The 23,651-nt window shown below is 51.5% G+C and overlaps 1 protein-coding gene across 7 annotated transcripts in view; it reads left to right on the top strand.

Moving 5' to 3' along the window:
• Positions 1-23,651, top strand: part of BIRC6 (baculoviral IAP repeat containing 6) — a 533,701-nt gene that overhangs the window by 223,521 nt on the left and 286,529 nt on the right. For 6 of the 7 annotated variants that reach the window (XM_075339505.1, XM_075339507.1, XM_075339508.1 and 3 more), the window contains exon 34: positions 21,565-21,696. In XM_075339505.1, coding sequence (XP_075195620.1) covers positions 21,565-21,696 — 132 coding nt within the window. The remainder of the gene's footprint in view (positions 1-21,564; positions 21,697-23,651) is intronic. The other variant, XM_075339506.1, reaches the window with a different exon arrangement.

Here is a 23,651-nt window from a genome sequence, read left to right as displayed (position 1 = left end):
TTAATATACCGCAATTCAGAGAATAACATAAAATATTTATTTATTTAATGGTTAAAATGACCAGTCCATGCACTAGGACATAAGTATAAAAGTGTAAAGATTCAGAATGAAAAGGATAGTCACTGGGAGTAGAAGTAATGAAAGAAGGAAAGTAAGAGATGCATTAGATGTGTGCTGCCACCACAGATCTATAGATTTTAGGTGGAATGCGGTAAGACTAACGATACTGAAAAAGCTGGAGTCTGTATTGAAGAGAAAAACATCAGAAAATGAATAAAGGATCTAATAGTTACCTATTGATAGGGGGTCGCAGAGAGCAGGAGAGGGGTCCCCCCAACGATTGTTTCGCTGCAGGAGCGCTTTTTTCCAGGGGCAGTATAAAAATTTAGGGCAAAAAGTGCCTTTTTAAATAGGGCTGGCACATATGAGTTGGATCATGGAATTGTACACAGATGCGGCGCACGCACAGATCGCGGAGGGGCGGGGAGGCCACAAGCGCCGCCACTTGGGTGCACGCCTAGGAGACAGGGACGCGTGACCATGGCTCCCGGGCATGCGCACATTTTTATTATTTATTAATTATTTCTTTGTCGCTCCATTGGGAGACCCAGACAATTGGGTGTATAGGCTATGCCTCCGGAGGCCGCACAAAGTATTACACCAAAAGTGTAAAGCCCCTCCCCTTCTGCGTATACACCCCCCGTGCTCCCACGGGCTCCTCAGTTTTTTGCTTTGTGCGAAGGAGGCAGACATGCACGCATAGCTCCACAGCTTAGTCAGCAGCAGCTGCTGACTATGTCGGATGGAAGAAAAGAGGGCCCATAACAGGGCCCCCAGCATGCTCCCTTCTCACCCCACTCTTGTCGGCGGTGTTGTTAAGGTTGAGGTATCCATTGCGGGTACGGAGGCTGGAGCCCACATGCTGTTTTCCTTCCCCATCCCCCTTAGGGCTCTGGGTGAAGTGGGATCCTATCGGTCTCCAGGCACATGAGACCGTGCTCCATCCACAGCTCCTGAGGACTCTGCTGGATAGGAGCCGAGTATCGTTCAGGGACATGGCCCTGCTACTTTGAGGTACTCTGTGTCCCCGTGGGGACCGCGCACAGCAACACTCCAGCATTGCTGGGTGTGCTAGTGCACCGGGGACCGCGGCGCTGACTGCGTTTGTGCCATTACACACTGCAGCGTCGCTGAGTGTGTTAGTGTATGGGGACTGCCGCGCTGACCGCCGCTGCCATTGTTATCTCTGCGGCGCGGCTGGGACTGTTAGTGCGCCGGGGACTTCCGCGCCGACCGCGCTTATACGGCGGCCGCGCTGATAACTCGAGTCCCCGGCTTTTGCGGCCTAGTCTCTTTTTCTTCCCGCCCCCAGCCCTGCCAGTCAGGTGAAGGGCGGGACGCTGTACAGGACGGCAGCACTGAGGGCTGGAGCATGCTTTGCATACTCCACCCCCCTCACTGTGCACAGTGGGGCACCAGTTCCCGCACTTTCTGGGTCACGCCCACGGCTCCCTCCTCTCCTCAGGACGCCGGCAGCCATTCCTGTCAGCTCCCCTGACGCTGCAGAGGGGAGACAAGCTCTGGGGGACCCAGGCAGGGATGCTGGTGGCCACACAACCGCTTTAAGCGGGCGGTAATCAGCACCTGAGGTGCTGGCCCCACTTGTGCTGAAGTGTAATTATAGATTATATGTTTATAGGCTATACTTCAGCGCTCTATTGGGAGACCCAGACGATTGGGGTATAGCTACTGCCCTCCGGAGGCCACACAAAGCACTACACTAAAAAGTGCAAGGCCCCTCCCCTTCTGGCTATACCCCCCCGTGGTATCACGGGTTCTCCAGTTTTCAAGCTTTGTGCGAAGGAGGTCAGACATCCACGCATAGCTCCACAGATTTTAGTCAGCAGCAGCTGCTGACTATTTCGGATGGAAGAAAAGAGGGCCCATATAGGGCCCCCAGCATGCTCCCTTCTCACCCGTGGATGGTGTTGTAAGGTTGAGGTACCTATTGCTGGTACAGGGGCTGGAGCCCCACATGCTGTTTTCCTTCCACATCCCCTTGTAGGGCTCTGTGGAAGTGGGATCCTGCCGGCCTCTAAGCTCTGACGCCGGGCTCCATCCACAGACCCAGTTGAACCTGATGGATATGGAGCAGGAGTACAATCAGGGACATGGCCCTGCATCATACAGGTACTCTGTGTCCCCGGCAGGCACAGACACACTCCGGGCTGGCTGGGTGTTGTAGTGCGCCGGGGACCGTATCGATTGAGTTGGTGTTCCTGCAGTTTACTGGGGGACTTTTGTGTTGTGGGAACGCAGCGCCGACCCCCACTGGACCGGCGGCGCTGCTGTGACTTGTAGTGCGCCGGGGACACGCCGACCGCGCTTTTACGGCGGCGGCGTTTATAAATCCAGTCCCCGGCTTTTGCGGCCTAGCTCCGCTTCGTTCCCGCCCCCACCCTGTCAATCAGGGTAGGGGAGAGACGCTGTTTCGCAGCAGCGACGAGGGCTGGAGCCTGATTTACATGCTCCAGCCCTCTCACTAGGCACAGAGGGAAGCAGGCTTCCCGCTCTTAGCCAGGAACGCCCAGGGCCCGCCCCCCCCTCCTCTCCCAGGACGCCGGCAGCCATTACATGCAGTCTGGCTAGAGGAAGGACGCAAGGCTCTGGGAGACCTGGACTAGGGGGCTTTTGGCGACCACACACCCGCTCTTAAGCGGGCGGTAAGCGGCATTTCAGCTGGCCCCTCTAGTGCCTCAGTGTGTATTGGTGTACTGTGTCACCAGATATATATATTTATTTATTTCTTGCACTGTGAGGTCGCTTCCTGGCTGGATACCCCAGATCGCTCTGAGGAGGCAGCAACATGTCATCCACAAAACGCAAGGCTGCCAAGGCTAGGGCTGTGTACACTGCGTGTGCTGCATGTGGGGCTGCTCTACCAGCAGGTTCCAAAGACCCCCATTGTGTGCAATGCTCAGATCCGGTGCTGCTTCGCCAGCCGGAGTCCGGAGGGGTAGTGACCCAGGCTGAGACGCTTGTAAGTCCTGCCCCGGTGTCAGGGACAGACTTTGCAGTTTTTGCTGATGGAATGTCTGTGACTATGGCAAAAATCCTTGAAACTTTGCAATCCATGACTGGGGCTCAGTCTATGGACACGGCGAGGTCTCTGTCCTCTAATCCCCCTCAGTTGGAATTAATCCAGACTGCAAGGGGGTCCCCGGCTTCCCAGGCTGAGTATTATGACTCAGATGATAGCCCCAGCCACCCTAAGCGAGCTCGCTGGGACAGACCCTCAACGTCATCACACTGCTCAGGGTCTCAGCGCAATCAGTCGCCCTGTGATGCGTCTGAAGAGAGTGATCAGGAGTCTTATCCTGGAACCCCTCTCAATCTGGATACCCCGGATGGGGACGCCATGGTAAACGAGCTTATCTCAGCCATCAATAGACTGTTGGATATTTCTCCCCCAGCTCCTTCTGCAGAGGAGGCAGCTGCAGAGCAGGAGAAGTTTCGTTTCCTCTATCCCAAGCGTAAATTGAGTGCTTTCTTGGATCACTCTGACTTCAGAGAGTCAATCCAGAAACACGACGCTCATCCAGAAAGGCGTTTCTCTAAACGTTCTAAGGATACACGTTTTCCTTTCCCCCCTGATGTGGTCAAGCGCTGGACCCAGTGTCCAAAAGTAGACCCCCCGATTTCCAAACTTGCAGCTAGATCCATAGTTGCAGTGGAGGATGGCGCTTCACTTAAGGATGCCAATGACAGACAGATGGACCTTTGGTTAAAATCTGTCTATGAAGCTATCGGCGCGTCGTTTGCTCCAGCATTCGCAGCCGTATGGGCACTCCAAGCTATTTCAGCTGGTTTAGCAAAAGTGGATGCTGTCATACATCCAGCGGTGCCGCAAGTGGCGTCCCTTACCTCGCAGATGTCTGCGTTTGCGTCTTACGCTATCAATGCGGTCCTAGAATCTACCAGCCGCACCTCAATGGCGTCCGCCAATTCGGTAGTTTTGCGCAGAGCCTTGTGGTTAAAGGACTGGAAAGCAGATGCTGGTTCCAAAAAATGTTTAACCAGCTTGCCTTTATCTAGAGATAGACTGTTTGGCGAGCCATTGGCTGACATCATTAAACAGTCCAAGGGTAAAGACTCTTCCTTACCCCAGCCCAGATCAAGCAAACCTCAGCAGAAAAAATGGCAGCAGAGGTTTCAGTCCTTTCGAGGTTCGGGCAAGACACAATTCTCCTCGTCCAAAGGGACTCAGAGGACGCAAAGAGTCTCAGATTCCTGGCGGGCTCACGCACGCCCCAAGAAAGCAAATGGAGGAACCGCTTCCAAAGCGGCTACCTCATGACTTCCAGCCCCCCCCCTCCGCATCTCCGGTCGGGGGCAGGCTCTCCCGCTTTTCCGACATTTGGACGTCACAGGTCAAAGACCGGTGGGTGACAAACATTTTGTCTCGCGGGTACAGAATCGAGTTCAGTTCTCGTCCTCCAGCTCGGTTCTTCAGAACCTCCCCACATCCAGACCGAGCAGATGCCCTGCTGCAGGCGGTGGACTCCCTAAGAGCGGAAGGAGTAGTGGTTCCTGTACCGCCTCAGGAACAAGGGCGAGGGTTTTACTCCAATCTCTTTGTGGTTCCAAAAAAGGACGGCTCGTTCCGTCCTGTTCTGGATCTAAAGCTGCTCAACAAACATGTGCACGCCAGACGGTTCCGGATGGAAACCCTCCGCTCTGTCGTTGCCTCAATGTCTCAAGGAGACTTCCTTGCCTCAATAGACATCAAAGATGCTTATCTCCACGTGCCAATTGCTACAGAACATCAACGTTTTCTACGTTTTGTGATAGGAAACGACCATCTTCAGTTCGTAGCTCTGCCATTCGGTCTGGCGACAGCCCCCCGGGTCTTCACCAAGGTCATGGCGGCGGTGGTAGCAGTCTTGCACTCTCAGGGACACTCGGTGATCCCTTACCTAGACGATCTACTTGTCAAGGCACCCTCTCACGAGGCATGCCAACTCAGTCTACATGCTACGCTGGAGACTCTACAGACGTTCGGATGGATCATCAACTTTCCAAAGTCGAATCTGTCACCGTCACAGTCGCTAACGTATCTTGGCATGGAGTTTCATACTCGAGCAGCGAGAGTGAAGCTTCCGCTGAACAAGCAGCGGTCCCTACAGACAGGGGTGCAATCCCTCCTTCAAGGCCAGTCGCACCCCTTACGGCGCCTCATGCACTTCCTCGGGAAGATGGTGGCAGCCATGGAAGCAGTTCCCTTTGCGCAGTTTCATCTGCGCCCACTTCAATGGGACATTCTCCGCCAATGGGACGGGAAGTCAACGTCCCTGGACAGGAAAGTCTCTCTTTCCCAGACGGCCAAGGACTCTCTACAATGGTGGCTCCTTCCCACCTCATTGTCTCAGGGGAGATCCTTCCTGCCCCCATCCTGGGCAGTGGTCACGACAGATGCGAGTCTGTCAGGGTGGGGAGCAGTGTTTCTCCACCACAGGGCCCAGGGGACGTGGACTCCGCAGGAGTCCACCCTTCAGATCAATGTTCTGGAAATCAGGGCAGTGTATCTTGCCCTACTGGCCTTCCAACAGTGGCTGGAAGGAAAGCAGATCCGAATCCAGTCGGACAACTCCACAGCGGTGGCATACATCAACCACCAAGGAGGGACGCGCAGTCGGCAAGCATTCCAAGAAGTCCGGCGCATTCTAATGTGGGTGGAGGACACAGCATCCACCATATCCGCGGTTCACATCCCAGGCGTAGAAAATTGGGAAGCAGACTTCCTCAGTCGCCAGGGCATGGACGCAGGGGAGTGGTCCCTTCACCCGGACGTGTTTCAGGAAATCTGTCGCCGATGGGGAGTGCCGGACGTCGACCTAATGGCGTCCCGGCACAACAACAAGGTCCCGGCATTCATGGCGAGGTCGCGCGATCAAAGAGCTCTGGCGGCAGACGCATTAGTTCAAGATTGGTCGCAGTTCCGGCTCCCATACGTCTTCCCACCTCTGGCACTCTTGCCCAGAGTGTTACGCAAGATCAGATCCGATTGCAGCCGCGTCATACTCGTCGCCCCAGACTGGCCGAGGAGATCGTGGTATCCGGATCTGTGGCATCTCACGGTCGGTCGACCGTGGTCACTGCCAGACCGACCAGACTTACTGTCCCGAGGGCCGTTTTTCCATCAGAATTCTGCGGCCCTGAACCTGACTGTGTGGCCATTGAGTCCTGGATCCTAGCGTCCGCAGGATTATCTCAAGGAGTCGTAGCCACAATGAGACAAGCTAGGAAGTCAACGTCTGCTAAGATCTACCACAGAACGTGGAAGATTTTCTTATCCTGGTGCTCTGCACAGAGAGTATCCCCTTGGCCATTTGCATTGCCCACCTTTCTTTCCTTCCTGCAATCGGGGTTGGAAAAGGGCTTGTCGCTCAGCTCCCTTAAAGGGCAAGTCTCGGCACTATCTGTGTTTTTTCAGAAGCGTCTAGCACGTCTTCCTAAGGTGCGCACGTTCCTACAGGGGGTCTGTCATATTGTGCCCCCGTACAAGCGGCCGTTAGATCCATGGGATCTGAACAGAGTACTAGTTGCTCTGCAAAAGCCGCCCTTCGAGCCTCTAAAGGACGTTTCCTTTTCTCGCCTGTCACAGAAAGTGGCGTTTCTTGTTGCGATCACATCGCTTAGGCGAGTGTCTGAGCTGGCAGCTCTGTCATCCAAGGCTCCCTTCCTGGTGTTCCACCAGGACAAGGTAGTGCTGCGCCCCATTCCGGAGTTTCTCCCTAAGGTCGTATCCTCGTTTCATCTTAATCAGGATATATCCTTGCCTTCCTTTTGTCCTCAGCCGGTTCACCGGTATGAGAAAGACTTACGTTTGCTAGATCTGGTGAGAGCACTCAGAATCTATATTTCTCGCACGGCGCCTATCCGCCGTTCAGATGCACTTTTTGTCCTTGTCGCTGGCCAGCGCAAGGGGTCGCAGGCTTCTAAAGCCACCCTGGCTCGATGGATCAAAGAACCAATTCTGGAAGCCTACCGTTCTGCTGGGCTTCCGGTTCCTTCAGGGCTGAAAGCCCACTCAACCAGAGCTGTGGGTGCGTCCTGGGCTTTGCGACACCAGGCTTCGGCTCAACAGGTGTGCCAGGCAGCTACCTGGTCGAGTCTGCACACTTTCACCAAACATTATCAGGTGCATACCTATGCTTCGGCGGATGCCAGCTTAGGTAGAAGAGTCCTGCAGGCGGCAGTGACATCCCCGTAGGGGAGGGCTGTTTTGCAGCTCTAACATGAGGTATCTCTTTACCCACCCAGGGACAGCTTTTGGACGTCCCAATCGTCTGGGTCTCCCAATAGAGCGCTGAAGAAGAAGGGAATTTTGTTACTTACCGTAAATTCCTTTTCTTCTAGCTCTTATTGGGAGACCCAGCACCCGCCCTGTTGTCCTTCGGGATTTTTTTGTTGTTTGCGGGTACACATGTTGTTCATGTTGAACGGTTTTTCAGTTCTCCGACGTTATTCGGAGTTAATTTGTTTAAACCAGTTATTGGCTTCCTCCTTCTTGCTTTGGCACTAAAACTGGAGAACCCGTGATACCACGGGGGGGTATAGCCAGAAGGGGAGGGGCCTTGCACTTTTTAGTGTAGTGCTTTGTGTGGCCTCCGGAGGGCAGTAGCTATACCCCAATCGTCTGGGTCTCCCAATAAGAGCTAGAAGAAAAGGAATTTACGGTAAGTAACAAAATTCCCTTCTTTACACTGTATGGTGCACGGTGGATTTCTGGCTATATACCCTATTGTGTTGCTCAGGGGAGACAACAGCATGGCACCCACAAGAGGCAGGGGTGCCAAAACACAGGCTTACTATGCTGCCTGCGCCGCATGTACGACCTCGCTACCGGCAGGTTCCACTGACCCTCATTGTGTGCACTGCTCGGCCCCTGTGGCACTTGCTCAGCCAGAGCCTCTGCTAAGGGGGGCCCAGGGGGAACCACCAGCTAACACTGTACAGGTGACAGGGACGGAGTTTGCAGTTTTTACTGACAGACTTTCTGAAACTATAGCTAAGATTCTAGAAGCTTTGCAGTTCAGACCGGTATCTCAGACCATGGGCACTGTGGAATCATTGCCCCCTGGTTCCCCTCAGTTGGAACAACAATGTTCCCCCGGGGTGTCTCATAGATCCCAGGGTGAGGTCTCTGACACGGACCGCAGCCCCAGACCGCCTAAGCGAGCTCGCTGGGAAATCCCCTCGACCTCATCACATTGTTCAGGGTCTCAGAAGGGGGACTCTCTGTATGATGAAGCGGAGGTAGCTGATCAGGATTCGGATCCTGAGGCCGCTCTCAACCTTGATACTCCTGATGGTGACGCCATAGTGAATGATCTTATCGCGTCCATACATCAAATGTTGGATATTTCTCCCTCGGCTCCTCCAGTGGAGGAGTCCGCCTCTCAGCAGGAGAAATTCCGTTTCAGGTTCCCCAAGCGTACAACGAGTATGTTTCTGGATCACTCCGACTTCAGAGAGACAGTCCAGAAACACCGAGTTTTTCCAGATAAGCGTTTTTTCCAAGCGCCTTAAGGATACACGTTATCCCTTTCCCCCGGACGTGGTCAAGGGCGGGACTCAGTGTCCCAAGGTGGATCCTCCAATCCAAAGACTGGCGGCTAGATCCATAGTTGCTGTTGAAGATGGGGCTTCACTCAAGGATGCCACTGACAGACAGATGGAGCGCTGGTTGAAATCCATCTATCAAGCTATCGGCGCGTCTTTTGCTCCAGCATTCGCAGCCGTATGGGCATTCCAAGCTATTGCAGCGGGTCAAGCGCAAATTGACGCACTCACACGTACGTCTGCGCCGCAAGTGGCGTCCATAACTTCTCAAACGTCGGCATTTGCGTCCTACGCTATTAATGCTGTCCTGGACTCTGCGAGCCTACGGCGGTTGCAGCCGACAATTCGGTGGCAATACGCAGAGCCTTGTGGCTACGGGAATGGAAGGCAGATTCGGCTTCCAAAAACTGCTTAACCGGTTTGCCATTTTCTGGCGACCGTTTGTTTGGTGAGAGGCTGGATGAAATCATCAAACAATCCATGGGAAAGGAAACATCCTTACCCCAGGCCAAACCAAAACTACCCCAACAGAGGAGGGGGCAGTCGAGGTTTCGGTCCTTTCGGGGTGCGGGCAGGTCCCAATTCTCCTCGTACAAAAGGCCTCAGAAGGATCAGAGGAACTCCGATCCATGGCGGTCTAAGTCAGAGACATTCTGTCTCACGGTTACAGAATAGAGTTCGGCTCTCGTCCTCCGACTCGATTTTTCAGAACATCTCCGCCTCCCGAGCGAGCCGATGCTCTTCTGCAGGCGCTGGGCACTCTGAAGACAGAAGGAGTGGTGGTCCCTGTTCCTGGTCAGCAACAGGGTCACGGTTTTTACTCCAACCTGTTTGTGGTTCCAAAGAAGGACGGGTCTTTCCGTCCTGTCCTGGACCTAAAACTGCTCAACAAACGCGTAAAGACCAGGCGGTTCCGGATGGAATCCCTCCGCTCCGTCATCGCCTCAATGTCCCAAGGAGATTTCCTTGCATTGATCGATATCAAAGATGCTTATCTCCACGTACCGATTGCTCCAGAGCATCAGCGCTTCGTGCGCTTCGCCATAGGAGACGAACACCGGCAGTTCGTGGCACTGCCGTTCGGCCTGGCGACAGCCCCACGGGTTTTCACCAAGGCCATGTCTGCAGTAGTTGCGGTCCTCCACTCTCAGGGTCACTCGGTGATCCCTTACTTAGACGATCTGCTGGTCAAGGCTCCCTCTCAAGAGGCATGCCAGCACAGCCTCACCGCGACTCTGGAGACTCTCCAGAGTTTCGGGTGGATCATCAATTTTCCAAAGTCAAATCTGACACCGGCCCAATCGCTGGCATATCTTGGCATGGAGTTTTCATACCCTCTCAGCGATAGTGAAGCTTCCGCTGAACAAGCAGCGCTCACTGCAGACGGGGGTGCAATCTCTCCTTCAAGGTCAATCACACCCCTTGAGGCGCCTCATGCACTTCCTGGGGAAGATGGTGGCAGCAATGGAGGCAGTCCCGTTCGCGCAGTTTCACCTGCGTCCTCTTCAATGGGACATCCTACGCAAATGGGACAGGAAGCCGACGTCCCTCGACAGGAACGTCTCCCTCTCTCAGGCAACCAAAGCTTCCCTTCGGTGGTGGCTTCATCCCACTTCATTATCGAAGGGGAAATCCTTCCTACCCCCATCCTGGGCGGTGGTCACGACGGACGCGAGTCTGTCAGGGTGGGGAGCAGTTTTTTCTCCACCACAGGGCTCAGGGTACGTGGACTCGGCAAGAGTTCTCACTTCAGATCAATGTTCTGGAGATCAGGGCAGTGTATCTAGCCCTAAAAGCGTTCCAGCAGTGGCTGGAAGGCAAGCGGATCCGAATTCAGTCGGACAACTCCACAGCGGTGGCTTACATCAACCACCAATGAGGAACACGCAGTCGGCAAGCCTTCCAGGAGGTCCGGCGGATTTTGATGTGGGTGGAAGCCACGGCCTCCACCATCTCCGCAGTTCACATCCCGGGCGTGGAAAACTGGGAAGCAGATTTTCTCAGTCGCCAGGGCATGGACGCAGGGGAATGGTCCCTTTACCCGGACGTGTTTCAGGAGATCTGTTGCCGCTGGGGGATGCCGGACGTCGACCTAATGGCGTCCCGGCACAACAACAAGGTCACGGCATTCATGGCACGTTCTCACGATCACAGAGCTCTGGCGGCAGACGCCTTAGTTCAGGGTTGGTCGCAGTTTCAACTCCCTTATGTGTTTCCTCCGCGGGCACTGTTGCCCAGAGTGTTACGCAAGATCAGGACCGACTGCCGCCGCGCCATCCTCGTCGCTCCAGACTGGCCGAGGAGGTCGTGGTACCCGGATCGGTGGCATCTCACGGTCGGCCAACCGTGGGCACTACCAGACCGACCAGACTTGCTGTCTCAAGGGCCGTTTTTCCATCTGAATTCTGCGGCCCTCAACCTGACTGTGTGGCCATTGAGTCCTGGATCTTAGCGTCTTCAGGATTATCTCAAGAGGTCATTGCCACTATGAGACAGGCTAGGAAACCAACGTCCGCCAAGATCTACCACAGGACGTGGAAGATATTCCTGTCATGGTGCTCTGATCAGGGTCTTTCTCCCTGGCCATTTGCCTTGCCCACTTTTCTGTCCTTTCTTCAGTCCGGATTGGAAAAGGGTTTGTCGCTTGGCTCCCTTAAGGGACAAGTCTCTGCGCTCTCTGTGTTTTTTTTTCAGAAGCGCTTGGCCAGACTTCCACAGGTACGCACGTTCCTGCAGGGGGTTTGTCACATCGTCCCTCCTTACAAACGTCCGTTGGAACCCTGGGATCTGAGCAGGGTGCTGATGGTTCTTCAGAAACCACCGTTCGAGCCAATAAGGGATATTTCTCTCGCACGCCTTTCGCAGAAAGTGGTTTTCCTAGTAGCAGTCACTTCACTTCGGAGAGTGTCTGAGCTAGCAGCATTGTCATGCAAAGCCCCTTTCCTGGTGTTTCACCAGGACAAGGTGGTTCTGCGCCCGGTTCCGGAATTTTTACCTAAGGTGGTATCCCCTTTTCATCTCAATCAGGATATCTCCTTACCCTCTTTTTGCCCTCATCCAATTCACCAATGTGAAAAGGATTTGCACTTGTTAGATCTGGTGAGAGCACTCAGACTCTACATTTCTCGTACGGCGCCCCTGCGCCGCTCGGATGCACTCTTTGTCCTTGTCGCTGGCCAGCGTAAAGGGTCACAGGCTTCCAAATCAACCCTGGCTCGGTGGATCAAGGAACCAATTCTCGAAGCTTACCGTTCTGCTGGGCTTCCGGTTCCCTCAGGGCTGAAGGCCCATTCTACCAGAGCCGTGGGTGCGTCCTGGGCTTTGAGGCACCAGGCTACGGCTCAACAGGTGTGTCAGGCGGCTACCTGGTCGAGCCTGCACACTTTCACGAAACACCATTAGGTGCATATCTATGCTTCGGCGGATGCCAGCCTAGGTAGGCGAGTCCTTCAGGCGGCGGTTGCCCACCTGTAGGACGGAGCCGTTACGGCTCTATTATGAGGTATTATTTACCCACCCAGGGACTGCTTTTGGACGTCCCAATTGTCTGGGTCTCCCAATGGAGCGACAAAGAAGGGAATTTTGTTTACTTACCGTAAATTCCTTTTCTTCTAGCTCCAATTGGGAGACCCAGCACCCGCCCCTGTTTTTTTGTGTACACATGTTCATGTTGAATGGTTTCAGTTCTCCGATATTCCTTCGGATTGAATTTACTTTAAACCAGTTTATAATTTTTTTCCTCCTTTTTGCTTTTGCACCAAAACTGAGGAGCCCGTGGGAGCACGGGGGGTGTATACGCAGAAGGGGAGGGGCTTTACACTTTTGGTGTAATACTTTGTGCGGCCTCCGGAGGCATAGCCTATACACCCAATTGTCTGGGTCTCCCAATTGGAGCTAGAAGAAAAGGAATTTACGGTAAGTAAACAAAATTCCCTTCTTTTTTATTAATTGGCTCTTTTCTGCTTTATCTTTCTCCCTCAGGTTTTCCCTATATATGCTTTTACATAAATATGAGACTCCGTCCTTTGGACTCATTGCTGCATTCAAATCATCTCCCTTGATGTATTCCGGATTAACCAACACATAGGATCCTGCATCTATTGTGTTCATGTCCCTTGCTTTTATGTCACTATGTTGTCCCATAATGTTGTTTTCGTGCGTCTTATTCCTATACTTATGCTCCGTTTTCCTTACCTTTTACACGTCTGGCTAGAGGAGATCCCTTGTTTGTACTAGTGCGCACGCACTGACCTGCTGACGGCCGGGTGGCGTGGATGTTCTGCGTCGCCGTGTGCGCATGGCCGGCAGCCATGGTGACGCGTCCCTGTCTCCTGGGCGTGCGCCCGAGTGGCGGCGCTTGTGGCCTCCCCTCCCCTCCGCGATCTGCGCGTGCGCCGCATCTGTGTACAATTCCATGATCCAACACATATGTGCCAGCCCTATTTAAAAAGGCACTTTTTGCCCTAGATGTTTATACTGCCCCTGGAAAAAGCGCTCCTGCAGCGAAACGATCGTTGGGGGGACCCCTCTCCTGCTCTCTGCGACCCCCCTACTATCAATAGGTAACTATTAGATCCTTTATTCATTTTCTGACGTTTTTCTCTTCAATACCGACTCCAGCTTTTTCAGTATCGTTAGTCTTACCGCATTCCACCTAAAATCTATAGATCTGTGGTGGCAGCACACATCTAATGCATCTCTTACTTTCCTTCTTTCATTACTTCTACTCCCAGTGACTATCCTTTTCATTCTGAATCTTTACACTTTTATACTTATGTCCTAGTGCATGGACTGGTCATTTTAACCATTAAATAAATAAATATTTTATGTTATTCTCTGAATTGCGGTATATTAAATCTCCGATCCATGCATTATGCCATTACATTCACCATTTTGCAAAAATTTATATCACAATTTATGTGACTTCTTATCACATTTTTCAACTTCCATCAGGTCTACTTGTCAGTTTTTGTTTTTTGTTTTTCACACCATTTACTACGGTGGGTCGCACTGCATGGGAGAGGGGCCCTTTCTCTTCTTCTGTCACATTTTGTGCAGTCTTTTTCTGACTATTAACCCCATTCCTTTTGTATCTGATCCTTCATGTTTTTATGAATTTTTTGCATCACAATACAAAATATTTATTTTTCACTCCTACATTCTTCTTGTTTTTTTTCTTCTTTTTCTCCGTTTTTTTCTATGTTATTTACCCACCGAGGGGTCGCTAATTAGTTACCCCCCGGTATAACACTCCACTCTGGTATGGCCAGTTTTTCCCTGTGTTTAAGACCAAGAAAGAGACAGAGAGAGGCAGACTGGGAAAGAGGCAGACTGGGAAAGAGGCAGACTGGGAAAGAGGCAGACTGGGAACTAATTACTTTGCTAAATCTGTGTGGAATATCTGTGGTGTTGAAATATATGTTGTAAAATGCTTCTATTAGCTTAGTTTTTGCCTTTTAATAATTACATTTCTATTTGTTCTGTGGATTTGGTGTGCAGAATACATTTTTGTTAATACATTCTATTTCTTTGTCGCTCCACTGGGAGACCCAGACAATTGGGTGTATAGCTTCTGCCTCCGGAGGCCACACAAAGTATTACACTTTAAAAAGTGTAACCCCTCCCCTCTGCCTATACACCCTCCCGTGGATCACGGGCTCCTCAGTTTTATGCTTTGTGTGGAAGGAGGCACACATCCACTCATGCATTCTCATATTAGTTATGTCGGTTGGAAGAAAAGAGGGCCCCCACGGGGCCCCCGGCATGTTCCCTTCTCACCCCACTACGTCGGCGGTGCTGTTAAGGTTGAGGTACCCATTGCGGGTACAAAGGCCGGAGCCTCATGCCGTCTCCTTCACCATCCCTTAGCGGCTCTGGGAGAAGTGGGATCCTGAGCGGTCATCCATTTACTGGGACCGTGCTCCCTCCGCAGCCCCTGTGGGAATCTGCCGGACCGGAGCCTCTTCAACCTCAGGGACCGGGCCCTGCAACTCAAAGGTACTGTGTGTCCCCATTGGGGACTGTGCAGGGAGCGCACCTTCTTCCCGGACGCTGCGGCAGCTGCTGAATTGAGAAGGCCGGCGGACTTCCGCGCCGACCGTGCCTGCTTGTCGGGCACGGTCTCAAATTTAGTCCCCGGCTTCATCGCGGCCTAGTCGCAAAAATCCCGCCCCCGGGCCTGCCTGTCAGGGGTAAGGGCGGGACTGCCGACCTGACGTCGGATGTGAGGGCTGGAGCATCCTGCATGTTTCCTCCCCCCTCACTGATCACTGTGGGGACCTCAGATTCCCGCACTTTCCTGGCGCCGCCCACGGCTCCACTCCTCCCCTGAGAGCTCCGGCAGCCATTTTTTGGCATTCTGCCGGTGGAGGATTCTCAGTGAAGAGCTCTGCAGCTCCGGGGGACCTAAGGCAGGGAATCTGGAGGACACACACTCCGCTGGTTAGCGGTCGGTAAGCCACACCGGTCACCCGGTGCTGCGCTCCCTAGGGTGCCGGAATAGATACGTATTTATATATGTATATCTGTACGGTCGGGCTGTATACCCCTTTCCCATATACCCTCAATGATCATTCTCCTAGGAGACAACAGCATGTCGTCCACAAGGAGCAAAGCTGTTAAGGCACAGGGTTTTTTTGCGGCCTGTACCTCTTGTGGGGCTATGTTATCTGCGGGTTCCACCTACCCTCACTGTGAGCAATGCTCAACCCCTGTTTCGCTTGCTCAGCTGGAGCCTCGGTCACTAGTGGGCCCCTCGCCTCATGTAGACCCCCCTGCTCCCCCTGTCCAGGCGGCAGGGACAGAGTTCGCCTCTTTTGCTGAGAAACTCTGAGTCACTTTCACAATCCATGGCTCAGTCTATGGACAAATGGTCTGCCAAGCTGCTAGAAGCTTTGCAGTCCAGACCGGTCCTTACACAGGCCCCGGCCCCTGTTGGAGTGTCGCCTCCAGGCCCCTCTCGGTCCGCGCCGCAGCGCGCTCCCAGGTTGGGCCCTAGGTCTCACATGGAGGACTCCTGCCCGGACCACAGTCCTAGACAGGCTAAGCGGGCTCGCTGGGAATCTTCCCCGACTTCTTCACGCTGCTCGGGTTCCCAGCTTGAGGACTCTCTGGAGGACGAGGCGGAAGTCGCAGCTCAGGGCTCTGACCCTGACGTCGCCCTTAACCTTGATACACCTGAAGGGGACGCTTTAGTGAATGATCTTATCTCGTCCATCAACCAGGTGTTGGATCTCTCTCCCCCACCTCCTACTGTAGAGGAGTCGGCGTCTCAGCAGGAGAAACACCAGTTTCGGTTCCCCAAACGTACACGTAGTGCGTTTTTCGATCACTCTAACTTCAGAGACGCTGTCCAGAAGCCCAGAGCGGTTCCGGACAAGCGCTTTACTAAGCGCCTCACTGACACGCGTTACCCCTTCCCCTCTGAAGTCGTTAAGGGTTGGGCTCAATGTCCCAAGGTGGATCCTCCAGTCTCTAGATTGGCGGCTAGATCCGTGGTATCGGTTGCAGATGGCTCATCGCTAAAGGATGCCACTGACAGGCAGATAGAGCTCCTGGTGAAGTCCATCTATGAGGCCACGGGCGCGTCTTTTGCCCCGGCCTTTGCAGCCGTGTGGGCACTCCAAGCTATCTCAGCTTGTCTGGCTGAGATTAATGCGGTCACACGTAATTCTGCTCCGCAAGTTGCGTCTTTGACTTTTCAAGCGTCAGCTTTTTCTTCCTACGCCATGAACGCAGTCCTAGACTCTGCTAGCCGTACAGCTGTGGCATCCGCTAACTCTGTGGCAGTCCGCAGGGCCATGTGGCTGCGCGAATGGAAGGAAGACTCTGCCTCCAAGAGGTTCTTAACCGGTTTGCCGTTTTCTGGCGACCGCTTGATTGGCGAACGATTGGATGAGATTAAGGAATCCAAGGGAAAGGACTCCTCCTTACCCCAGTCCAAACCTAAGAGACCTCAGCAACGGAAAATACAATCGAGGTTTCGGTCCTTTCGTCCCTCCGCCAAGCCCCAATCCTCTTCGTCCAGCAGGCCGGAGAAAGGCCAGAGGAACTCCTATGCGTGGCGGTCCAAGTCATGCCCCCAAAAGGCCGCAGGAGGCACTGCCTCCAAGGCGGCCTCCTCATGACTCTCGGCATCCCCTAGCCGCCGCATCCTCGGTCGGTGGCAGGCTCTCCCGCTTTGGCGATGCCTGGTGGCCACATGTTCAAGACCGATGGGTGAGAGACATTCTGTCTCACGGTTACAGGATAGAGTTCAGATCTCGTCCTGCGGCTCGTTTCTTCAGAACCTCTCCGCCCCCCGCTCAGGCCGACGCACTTTTTCAGGCAGTGGACGCTCTGAAGACAGAAGGAGTAGTGATCCCCATTCCCCTTCAGGAACGTGGTCGCGGCTTTTACTCCAACTTGTTCGTGGTGCCAAAAAAAGGACGGATCATTCCGTCCCGTTCTGGACCTCAAGCTACTCAACAGACATGTGAGAACCAGACGGTTTCGGATGGAATCTCTCCGCTCGGTCATCGCCTCGATGTCACAAGGAGACTTCCTAGCATCGATCGACATCAAGGATGCTTATCTCCACGTGCCGATCGCACCCGAACATCAACGCTTCTTGCGTTTCGCCATCGGGGACGAACACCTTCAGTTCGTGGCATTGCCTTTCGGCCTGGCGACAGCCCCACGGGTTTTCACCAAAGTCATGGCATCCGTTGTGGCGGTCCTACACTCTCAGGGCCACTCGGTGATTTCCTACTTAGACGATCTCCTAGTCAGGGCCCCGTCTCGGGTGGCGTGTCAACACAGCCTTACCGTCGCTCTGGCGACTCTCCAGCAGTTCGGGTGGATCATCAACTTCCCGAAATCCAAGTTGACACCGACCCAATCACTGACTTACCTCGGGATGGAGTTTCATACACAGTCAGCGGTAGTCAAGCTACCGCGGGACAAACAGCTTTCTCTGCAGGCAGGGGTGCAATCACTTCTTCGGGGTCAGTCACACCCCTTAAGGCGCCTCATGCACTTCCTGGGGAAGATGGTGGCAGCGATGAAGGCAGTGCCGTTCGCGCAATTCCATCTGCGGCCACTCCAATGGGACATTCTCCGCAAATGGGACAGGAGGTCGGCTTCCCTCGATAGGAACGTCTCTTTCCCTTGCAACCAAGACGTCACTTCAGTGGTGGCTCCTTCCCATTTCTCTATCGCAGGGAAAATCCTTCCTACCCCCAACCTGGGCTGTGGTCACCACGGACGCGAGCCTGTCAGGGTGGGGAGCGGTTTTTCTCCACCACAGGGCTCAGGGAACCTGGACTCCGATAGTCTTCCCTTCAGATCAATGTTCTGGAGATAAGGGCAGTGTATCTAGCCCTATTGGCTTTCCATCGGTGGCTGGAGGGCAGGCAGATCCGTATCCAGTCGGACAACGCCACTGCCGTCGCATACATCAACCACCAAGGCGGCACTCGCAGTCGTCAAGCCTTCCAGGAAGTCCGGCGGATTCTGCAGTGGGTGGAAGCCACAGCCTCCACCATCTCCGCAGTTCACATCCCGGGCGTAGAAAACTGGGAAGCAGATTTTCTCAGTCGTCAGGGCATGGATGCGGGGGAATGGTCTCTGCACCCAGAAGTGTTTCGAGAGATCTGTCGCCGCTGGGGAACGCCGGACGTCGATCTCATGGCGTCACGGCACAACAACAAAGTCCCGGCATTCATGGCACGGTCTCAGGATCACAGAGCTCTGGCGGCGGACGCGTTAGTTCAGGATTGGTCGCAGTTTCGACTGCCTTATGTGTTTCCCCCTCTGGCGATGCTGCCCAGAGTGTTACGCCAGATCAGGTCCGACTGCTGTCGCGCCATTCTCGTCGCTCCAGACTGGCCGAGGCGGTCATGGTACCCGGATCTGTGGCACCTCACAGTGGGTCAACCGTGGGCGCTTCCAGACCGCCCAGACTTGCTGTCACAAGGCCCGTTTTTCCATCTGAATTCCGTGGCCCTCAACCTAACTGTGTGGCCATTGAGTCCTGGCTCCTAGCGTCTTCAGGGTTATCTCAGGATGTCATTGCCACCATGAGACAGGCCAGGAAGCCAACGTCCGCCAAGATCTATTACAGGTCTTGGCAAATCTTCTTATCCTGGTGCTCTGATAACTGTTTTCCTCCATGGCCGTTTACCTTACCCACTTTTCTTTCATTCCTTCAATCCGGAATGGACAAGGGTTTGTCACTCGGCTCTCTCAAGGGCCAAGTATCGGCGCTCTCCGTATTTTTTCAAAAGCGCCTAGCCAGGCTTCCGCAGGTCCGCACGTTCCTGCAGGAAGTTTGCCACATAGTCCCACCTTACAAGCGTCCGCTGGATCCCTGGGATCTTAACAGGGTGCTAACGGCTCTTCAGAAACCACCTTTCGAGCCGCTGCGGGATGTCTCTTTATCACGTCTTTCGCAGAAGGTGGCCTTTCTAGTGGCAGTTAAATCACTCCGGAGAGTGTCTGAGCTTGCAGCGCTGTCATGCAAAGCCCCCTTCCTGGTGTTTCACCAGGATAAGGTGGTTCTGCGTCCGGTCCCGGATTTTCTCCCTAAGGTGGTATCTCCTTTTCATCTCAATCAGGATATCTCCTTACCTTCATTTTGCCCTAATCCAATTCACCAATGTGAAAAGGATTTGCACTCTTTGGATCTGGTGAAAGCACTCCGACTCTACGTGTCTCGCACGGCGCCCCTGCGTCGTTCAGATGCGCTCTTTGTCCTTGTCGCTGGCCAGCGTAAGGGTTCGCAGGCTTCCAAGTCAACCTTGGCTCGGTGGATCAAGGAACCGATTCTCGAAGCCTACCGTTCTTCTGGGCTTCCGCTTCCTTCAGGGCTGAAAGCCCATTCTACCAGAGCCGTGCGTGCGTCCTGGGCATTGCGGTACCAGGCTACGGCTCAGCAGGTGTGTCAGGCAGCTACGTGGTCTAGTCTGCACACTTTCACGAAGCACTATCAAGTGCATACCTATGCTTCGGCAGACGCCAGTCTAGGTAGGCGAGTCCTTCAGGCGGCGGTTGCCCACCTGTAAGAGGGGGCCGTTTCGGCTCTTTTTATTGAGGTATTCTTTTACCCACCCAGGGACTGCTTTTGGACGTCCCAATTGTCTGGGTCTCCCAATGGAGCGACAAAGAAGAAGGGAATTTTGTTTACTTACCGTAAATTCCTTTTCTTCTAGCTCCTATTGGGAGACCCAGCACCCGCCCCTGTTCCCTTCGGGCTGGTTGTTCTTTTGTGTACACATGTTGTTCATGTTGAATTGTTCTTTTGGTTCATGGTTTTCAGTTCTCCGAACATCCTTCGGATTGAATTTACCCTAGACCAATTTATAAGTTTTCTCCTTCCTGCTTTTGCACCAAAACTGAGGATCCCGTGATCCACGGGAGGGTGTATAGGCAGAGGGGAGGGGTTACACTTTTTAAAGTGTAATACTTTGTGTGGCCTCCGGAGGCAGAAGCTATACACCCAATTGTCTGGGTCTCCCAATAGGAGCTAGAAGAAAAGGAATTTACGGTAAGTAAACAAAATTCCCTTCTTTGTTAACAGCAGTTATTAACCCGGGCGAAGCCGGGTAGTTCAGCTAGTTGAAAATAAAAAAGTAATAACTATAAAAAATAAACATTTGGTATTGCTGTGTTAAGAAATGCCCAATTTATCAAAATATAAAATCAACTAATCTGAATGGTACATGGCGTAGTGAGAAAAAAAATCAAAACATCAGATGTACCCAAAAATGGGATGAATAAAAGCGTCAGCTCAAGATGCAAAAAATAAGCGGTCAATGAGCCCCGGATCCCAAGAAATGAGACCACTACGAGCCTTGGAAAATGGCGACAAAAGTGCAATTTTTTTGTTATTATTGTGGTTTTTGTTTGTTTTTTTTTTTGTTACATACAAGGTTCAGAAATTTTTTTTTTATCCACCTAGATAAAAGTAAAACTGCAGGTTTGGTTGGTATCTACAAACTCGTGCTTACCTGGGAAATCATACTGCCAGGTCAGGTTTACCATTTAGTGAACATGGTAAACAAGAAGCCCAAAATACAATTGTGCAATTGCACTTCTATTTTTTTTTGCATGTTCACTGCTCTTGGAATTTTTTTTTCCTGTTTTTCAGTACAATATGGTACAGAATGAATTGTGCTCAAAAGTACAACTCTTTCCGCAGAACACAAGCCCTGATATGGCTATATTGACTGAAAAATTAAAAAGTTATCACACTTGGAAGGAGGAGAGGAAAAAACAGGACCCCCCCTTGAGTGAAGGGGTTAATGGGCTGCTTGCTTTCATTTTGATAAAATTCCTATTTTTCTGCTGCAAGTGTAGCAGTTATTTGAATGTGGAACTCTATTGCCCCTGCCACACCACTAATTTACAGCTTTCTGCTCATATATTGTATGCAGAAAGCTGCCAATCAGAAGTGGAGTGGAGGTTACAGAGCTCATGAAAATGCTGGACTACCTTGCAGCATGCCAAGTAGTCCTCTAATGATAATCTCCTGATTAAACAGTGATTTTCTAAAAATTACACTAAGTGGCTTAGTAAGTGACACATCAATGAAATCTGGGTCTCTCTCTGTTGCTCTCAGATTATTTGGCAAAATCCTGGTGATAGATTCCCTTTAAAATTTTGCTGCATTTTGAAGTTGCTGAAAAAGTATTAATTGTATATATATAAAAAAAAAAAACCCACGACCTGACTAATGACTGAACATTTGTGGTCAGTTCAGCACTATAGTCTCTTCTGCCAGTTGGATTAATATTGAAATCTACAATAGATGAAAGAAATGGAAATCTATGGCACTTTAAACTGTTGTCAGATGTTACAGGTAAAAATGGCCAATAACCGGCTTGTCAGAGCGTGCTCGGGGTCACTAGTATAGCTGTCACAAGTTATTTATATCATTTAATAAATTAACTTTCCTTCTAGCAACTTAACCTACTAAAGGCAAAACAGAAGGCTTTAGTAGAGCAAATTGAAAAAGAGAAAATACAGAGCAACAAAGGATCTTCATACAAGCTGCTGGTGGAACAAGCCAAGCTCAAACAGGCTACGTCTAAGGTGAGGTGTCCAGCTCCTACCTCCCAGCTAATGCTAGATTGTCAGTAACCCTGCATACCGATAGGACATTGTAGCAAGGAAACAACAGCAAAACATTAAAGGGCAACTATACTTTTAAGTAAGTTTTGAGAGTAAGCTGTCCGGTGTGTGGTCCTGAGGAATGGCCTACTGCTAGTAATGACAGATACTAAAACGCCATTACAGGCCTGGATGCTTTTCTCACTTGTGGGTTATAACTCATATCGCTTGCAAGTGTTTAATTAGTGGAAAAAGGTTGATCTTGATGGATCTGGGTTTTCATTCAACCTATATAACTCTATTACTAACCCTCTTGTGACTTGTAGCTTGAATCTTTACCGGTTTTCCCTCTACCGGCTCAGTCTTTTAGTTTGCAATTCCTCTGAGCTGGTGCATGAGAATAGCTGCTGTGATATTTACCATACACAGCACAACGCACAGGGATGTCCCTGCTCTTCATTCCGTAGTTGGGACAAAGGCAGCAGGATAACCAGTATGGAGGACCGTATACAGTAATACTGGGCAAGGTAGATGTGAATCCAGCTCTGAGTCGAGGTAAAAGACTTATTGCAAACCCCAGCATGATATTGCTTTGATTCGTTCTACTTTTTCTCTCCCTTCTCTTTTCACATAACACTTCTCCATATAATATGACACCTTACTGTGCACCCATCATAGTCTTGAGCAAGACAGAGTTGAGTTGTCGTTTCTCTCTCCCAACCCCCCTTTTATCCCCTTAACGACCCATGACATACTGGGTACGTCATGGATCGTGTGAGGTTAATCTCCGCCCCCCTGCCGTGGGGAGGTCGTGGCGATCCGCGCACATATCAGCTGTTTTCAACAGCTGACGTGTGTCTGCTAGTCGCGGGTGTAATCGCTTCCACCTGCGACCATTAACCCCTTACATCTCGCTGCCAAAATCTGGCAGAGAGATGTGTATGCGCGCCGCCTTGAGTGACTTACCCCGCCCCCATCGGAAGTCACGTGACATGATCACGGGACTTTCGGTGGTTGCCATGGTAGCACAGGGTCATGTGATGACGCCTGTAGCTAACATGAGTCACTTCCTCTCAATGCCGGAATACAGCCGGCATTGAAAGTAAAGCACCAAATCTGCAGTTCTCAGCTCTGTAGCTGTGATCTGCTGATAGGGCAGAGCGATCGGATTGCTGATCGCTATAGCCCCCTAGGGGGACTAGTAAAATAAAAAAAGTTTAAAAAAAGTTTTAAATTTAAAAAAAATAAAAAAAACCCTAAAAGTTCAAATCACCCCCCTTTCACCCCATTGAAAATTAAAGGGTTAAAAAAATAAAAAATGTACACATATTTGGTATCGCCGCGTTCAGAAATGCCCGATCTATCAAAATATAAAATCAATTAATCTGATCAGTAAGCAGTGTAGCAGCAAAAAAAATTCCAAACGCCAAAATTATTTTTTGGACGCCGCAAATTTTGCGCAAAATGCAATAACAGGCGATCAAAACGTAGCATCTGCGCAAAAATGGTAGTGTTACAAACGTCAGCTCACACTTTTTTTGCAATTTTTCTGCACTTGGAATTTTTTTGGTAAAACTTATGGTTCCATTTAAAAGTACAACTCGTCCCGCAAAAAAACAAGCCCTCATATGGCAAGATTGACAGAAAAATAAAAAAGTTACGGCTCTCGGAAGAAAGATAGGAAAAAACAAACGGAAAAACACAATGCCCGGACGAGAGATGGGGGGGGGGGGGGGGATAAACAAGTGGCTGAAAGAAGTAAATTTGTCTCAAAAAAAATTAGTTTAGTTTATTTCGAATTTTGTTGAAAGTACAGATCCTTTTTAACATTACCAACAGCTAAATGCAATCTTATTTATGTGTGTAAATTGTGCCTTTTTTTTTTAACCTTTTTCATGTACAATATTTATTATGAGTTTGACACTTTCATCGCCTTG

The sequence above is a fragment of the Anomaloglossus baeobatrachus genome, chromosome 3 (genome assembly GCF_048569485.1).
Source record: "Anomaloglossus baeobatrachus isolate aAnoBae1 chromosome 3, aAnoBae1.hap1, whole genome shotgun sequence".
NCBI lineage: Eukaryota > Metazoa > Chordata > Amphibia > Anura > Aromobatidae > Anomaloglossus > Anomaloglossus baeobatrachus.
This window is presented reverse-complemented; position numbering and strand designations above follow the sequence as displayed.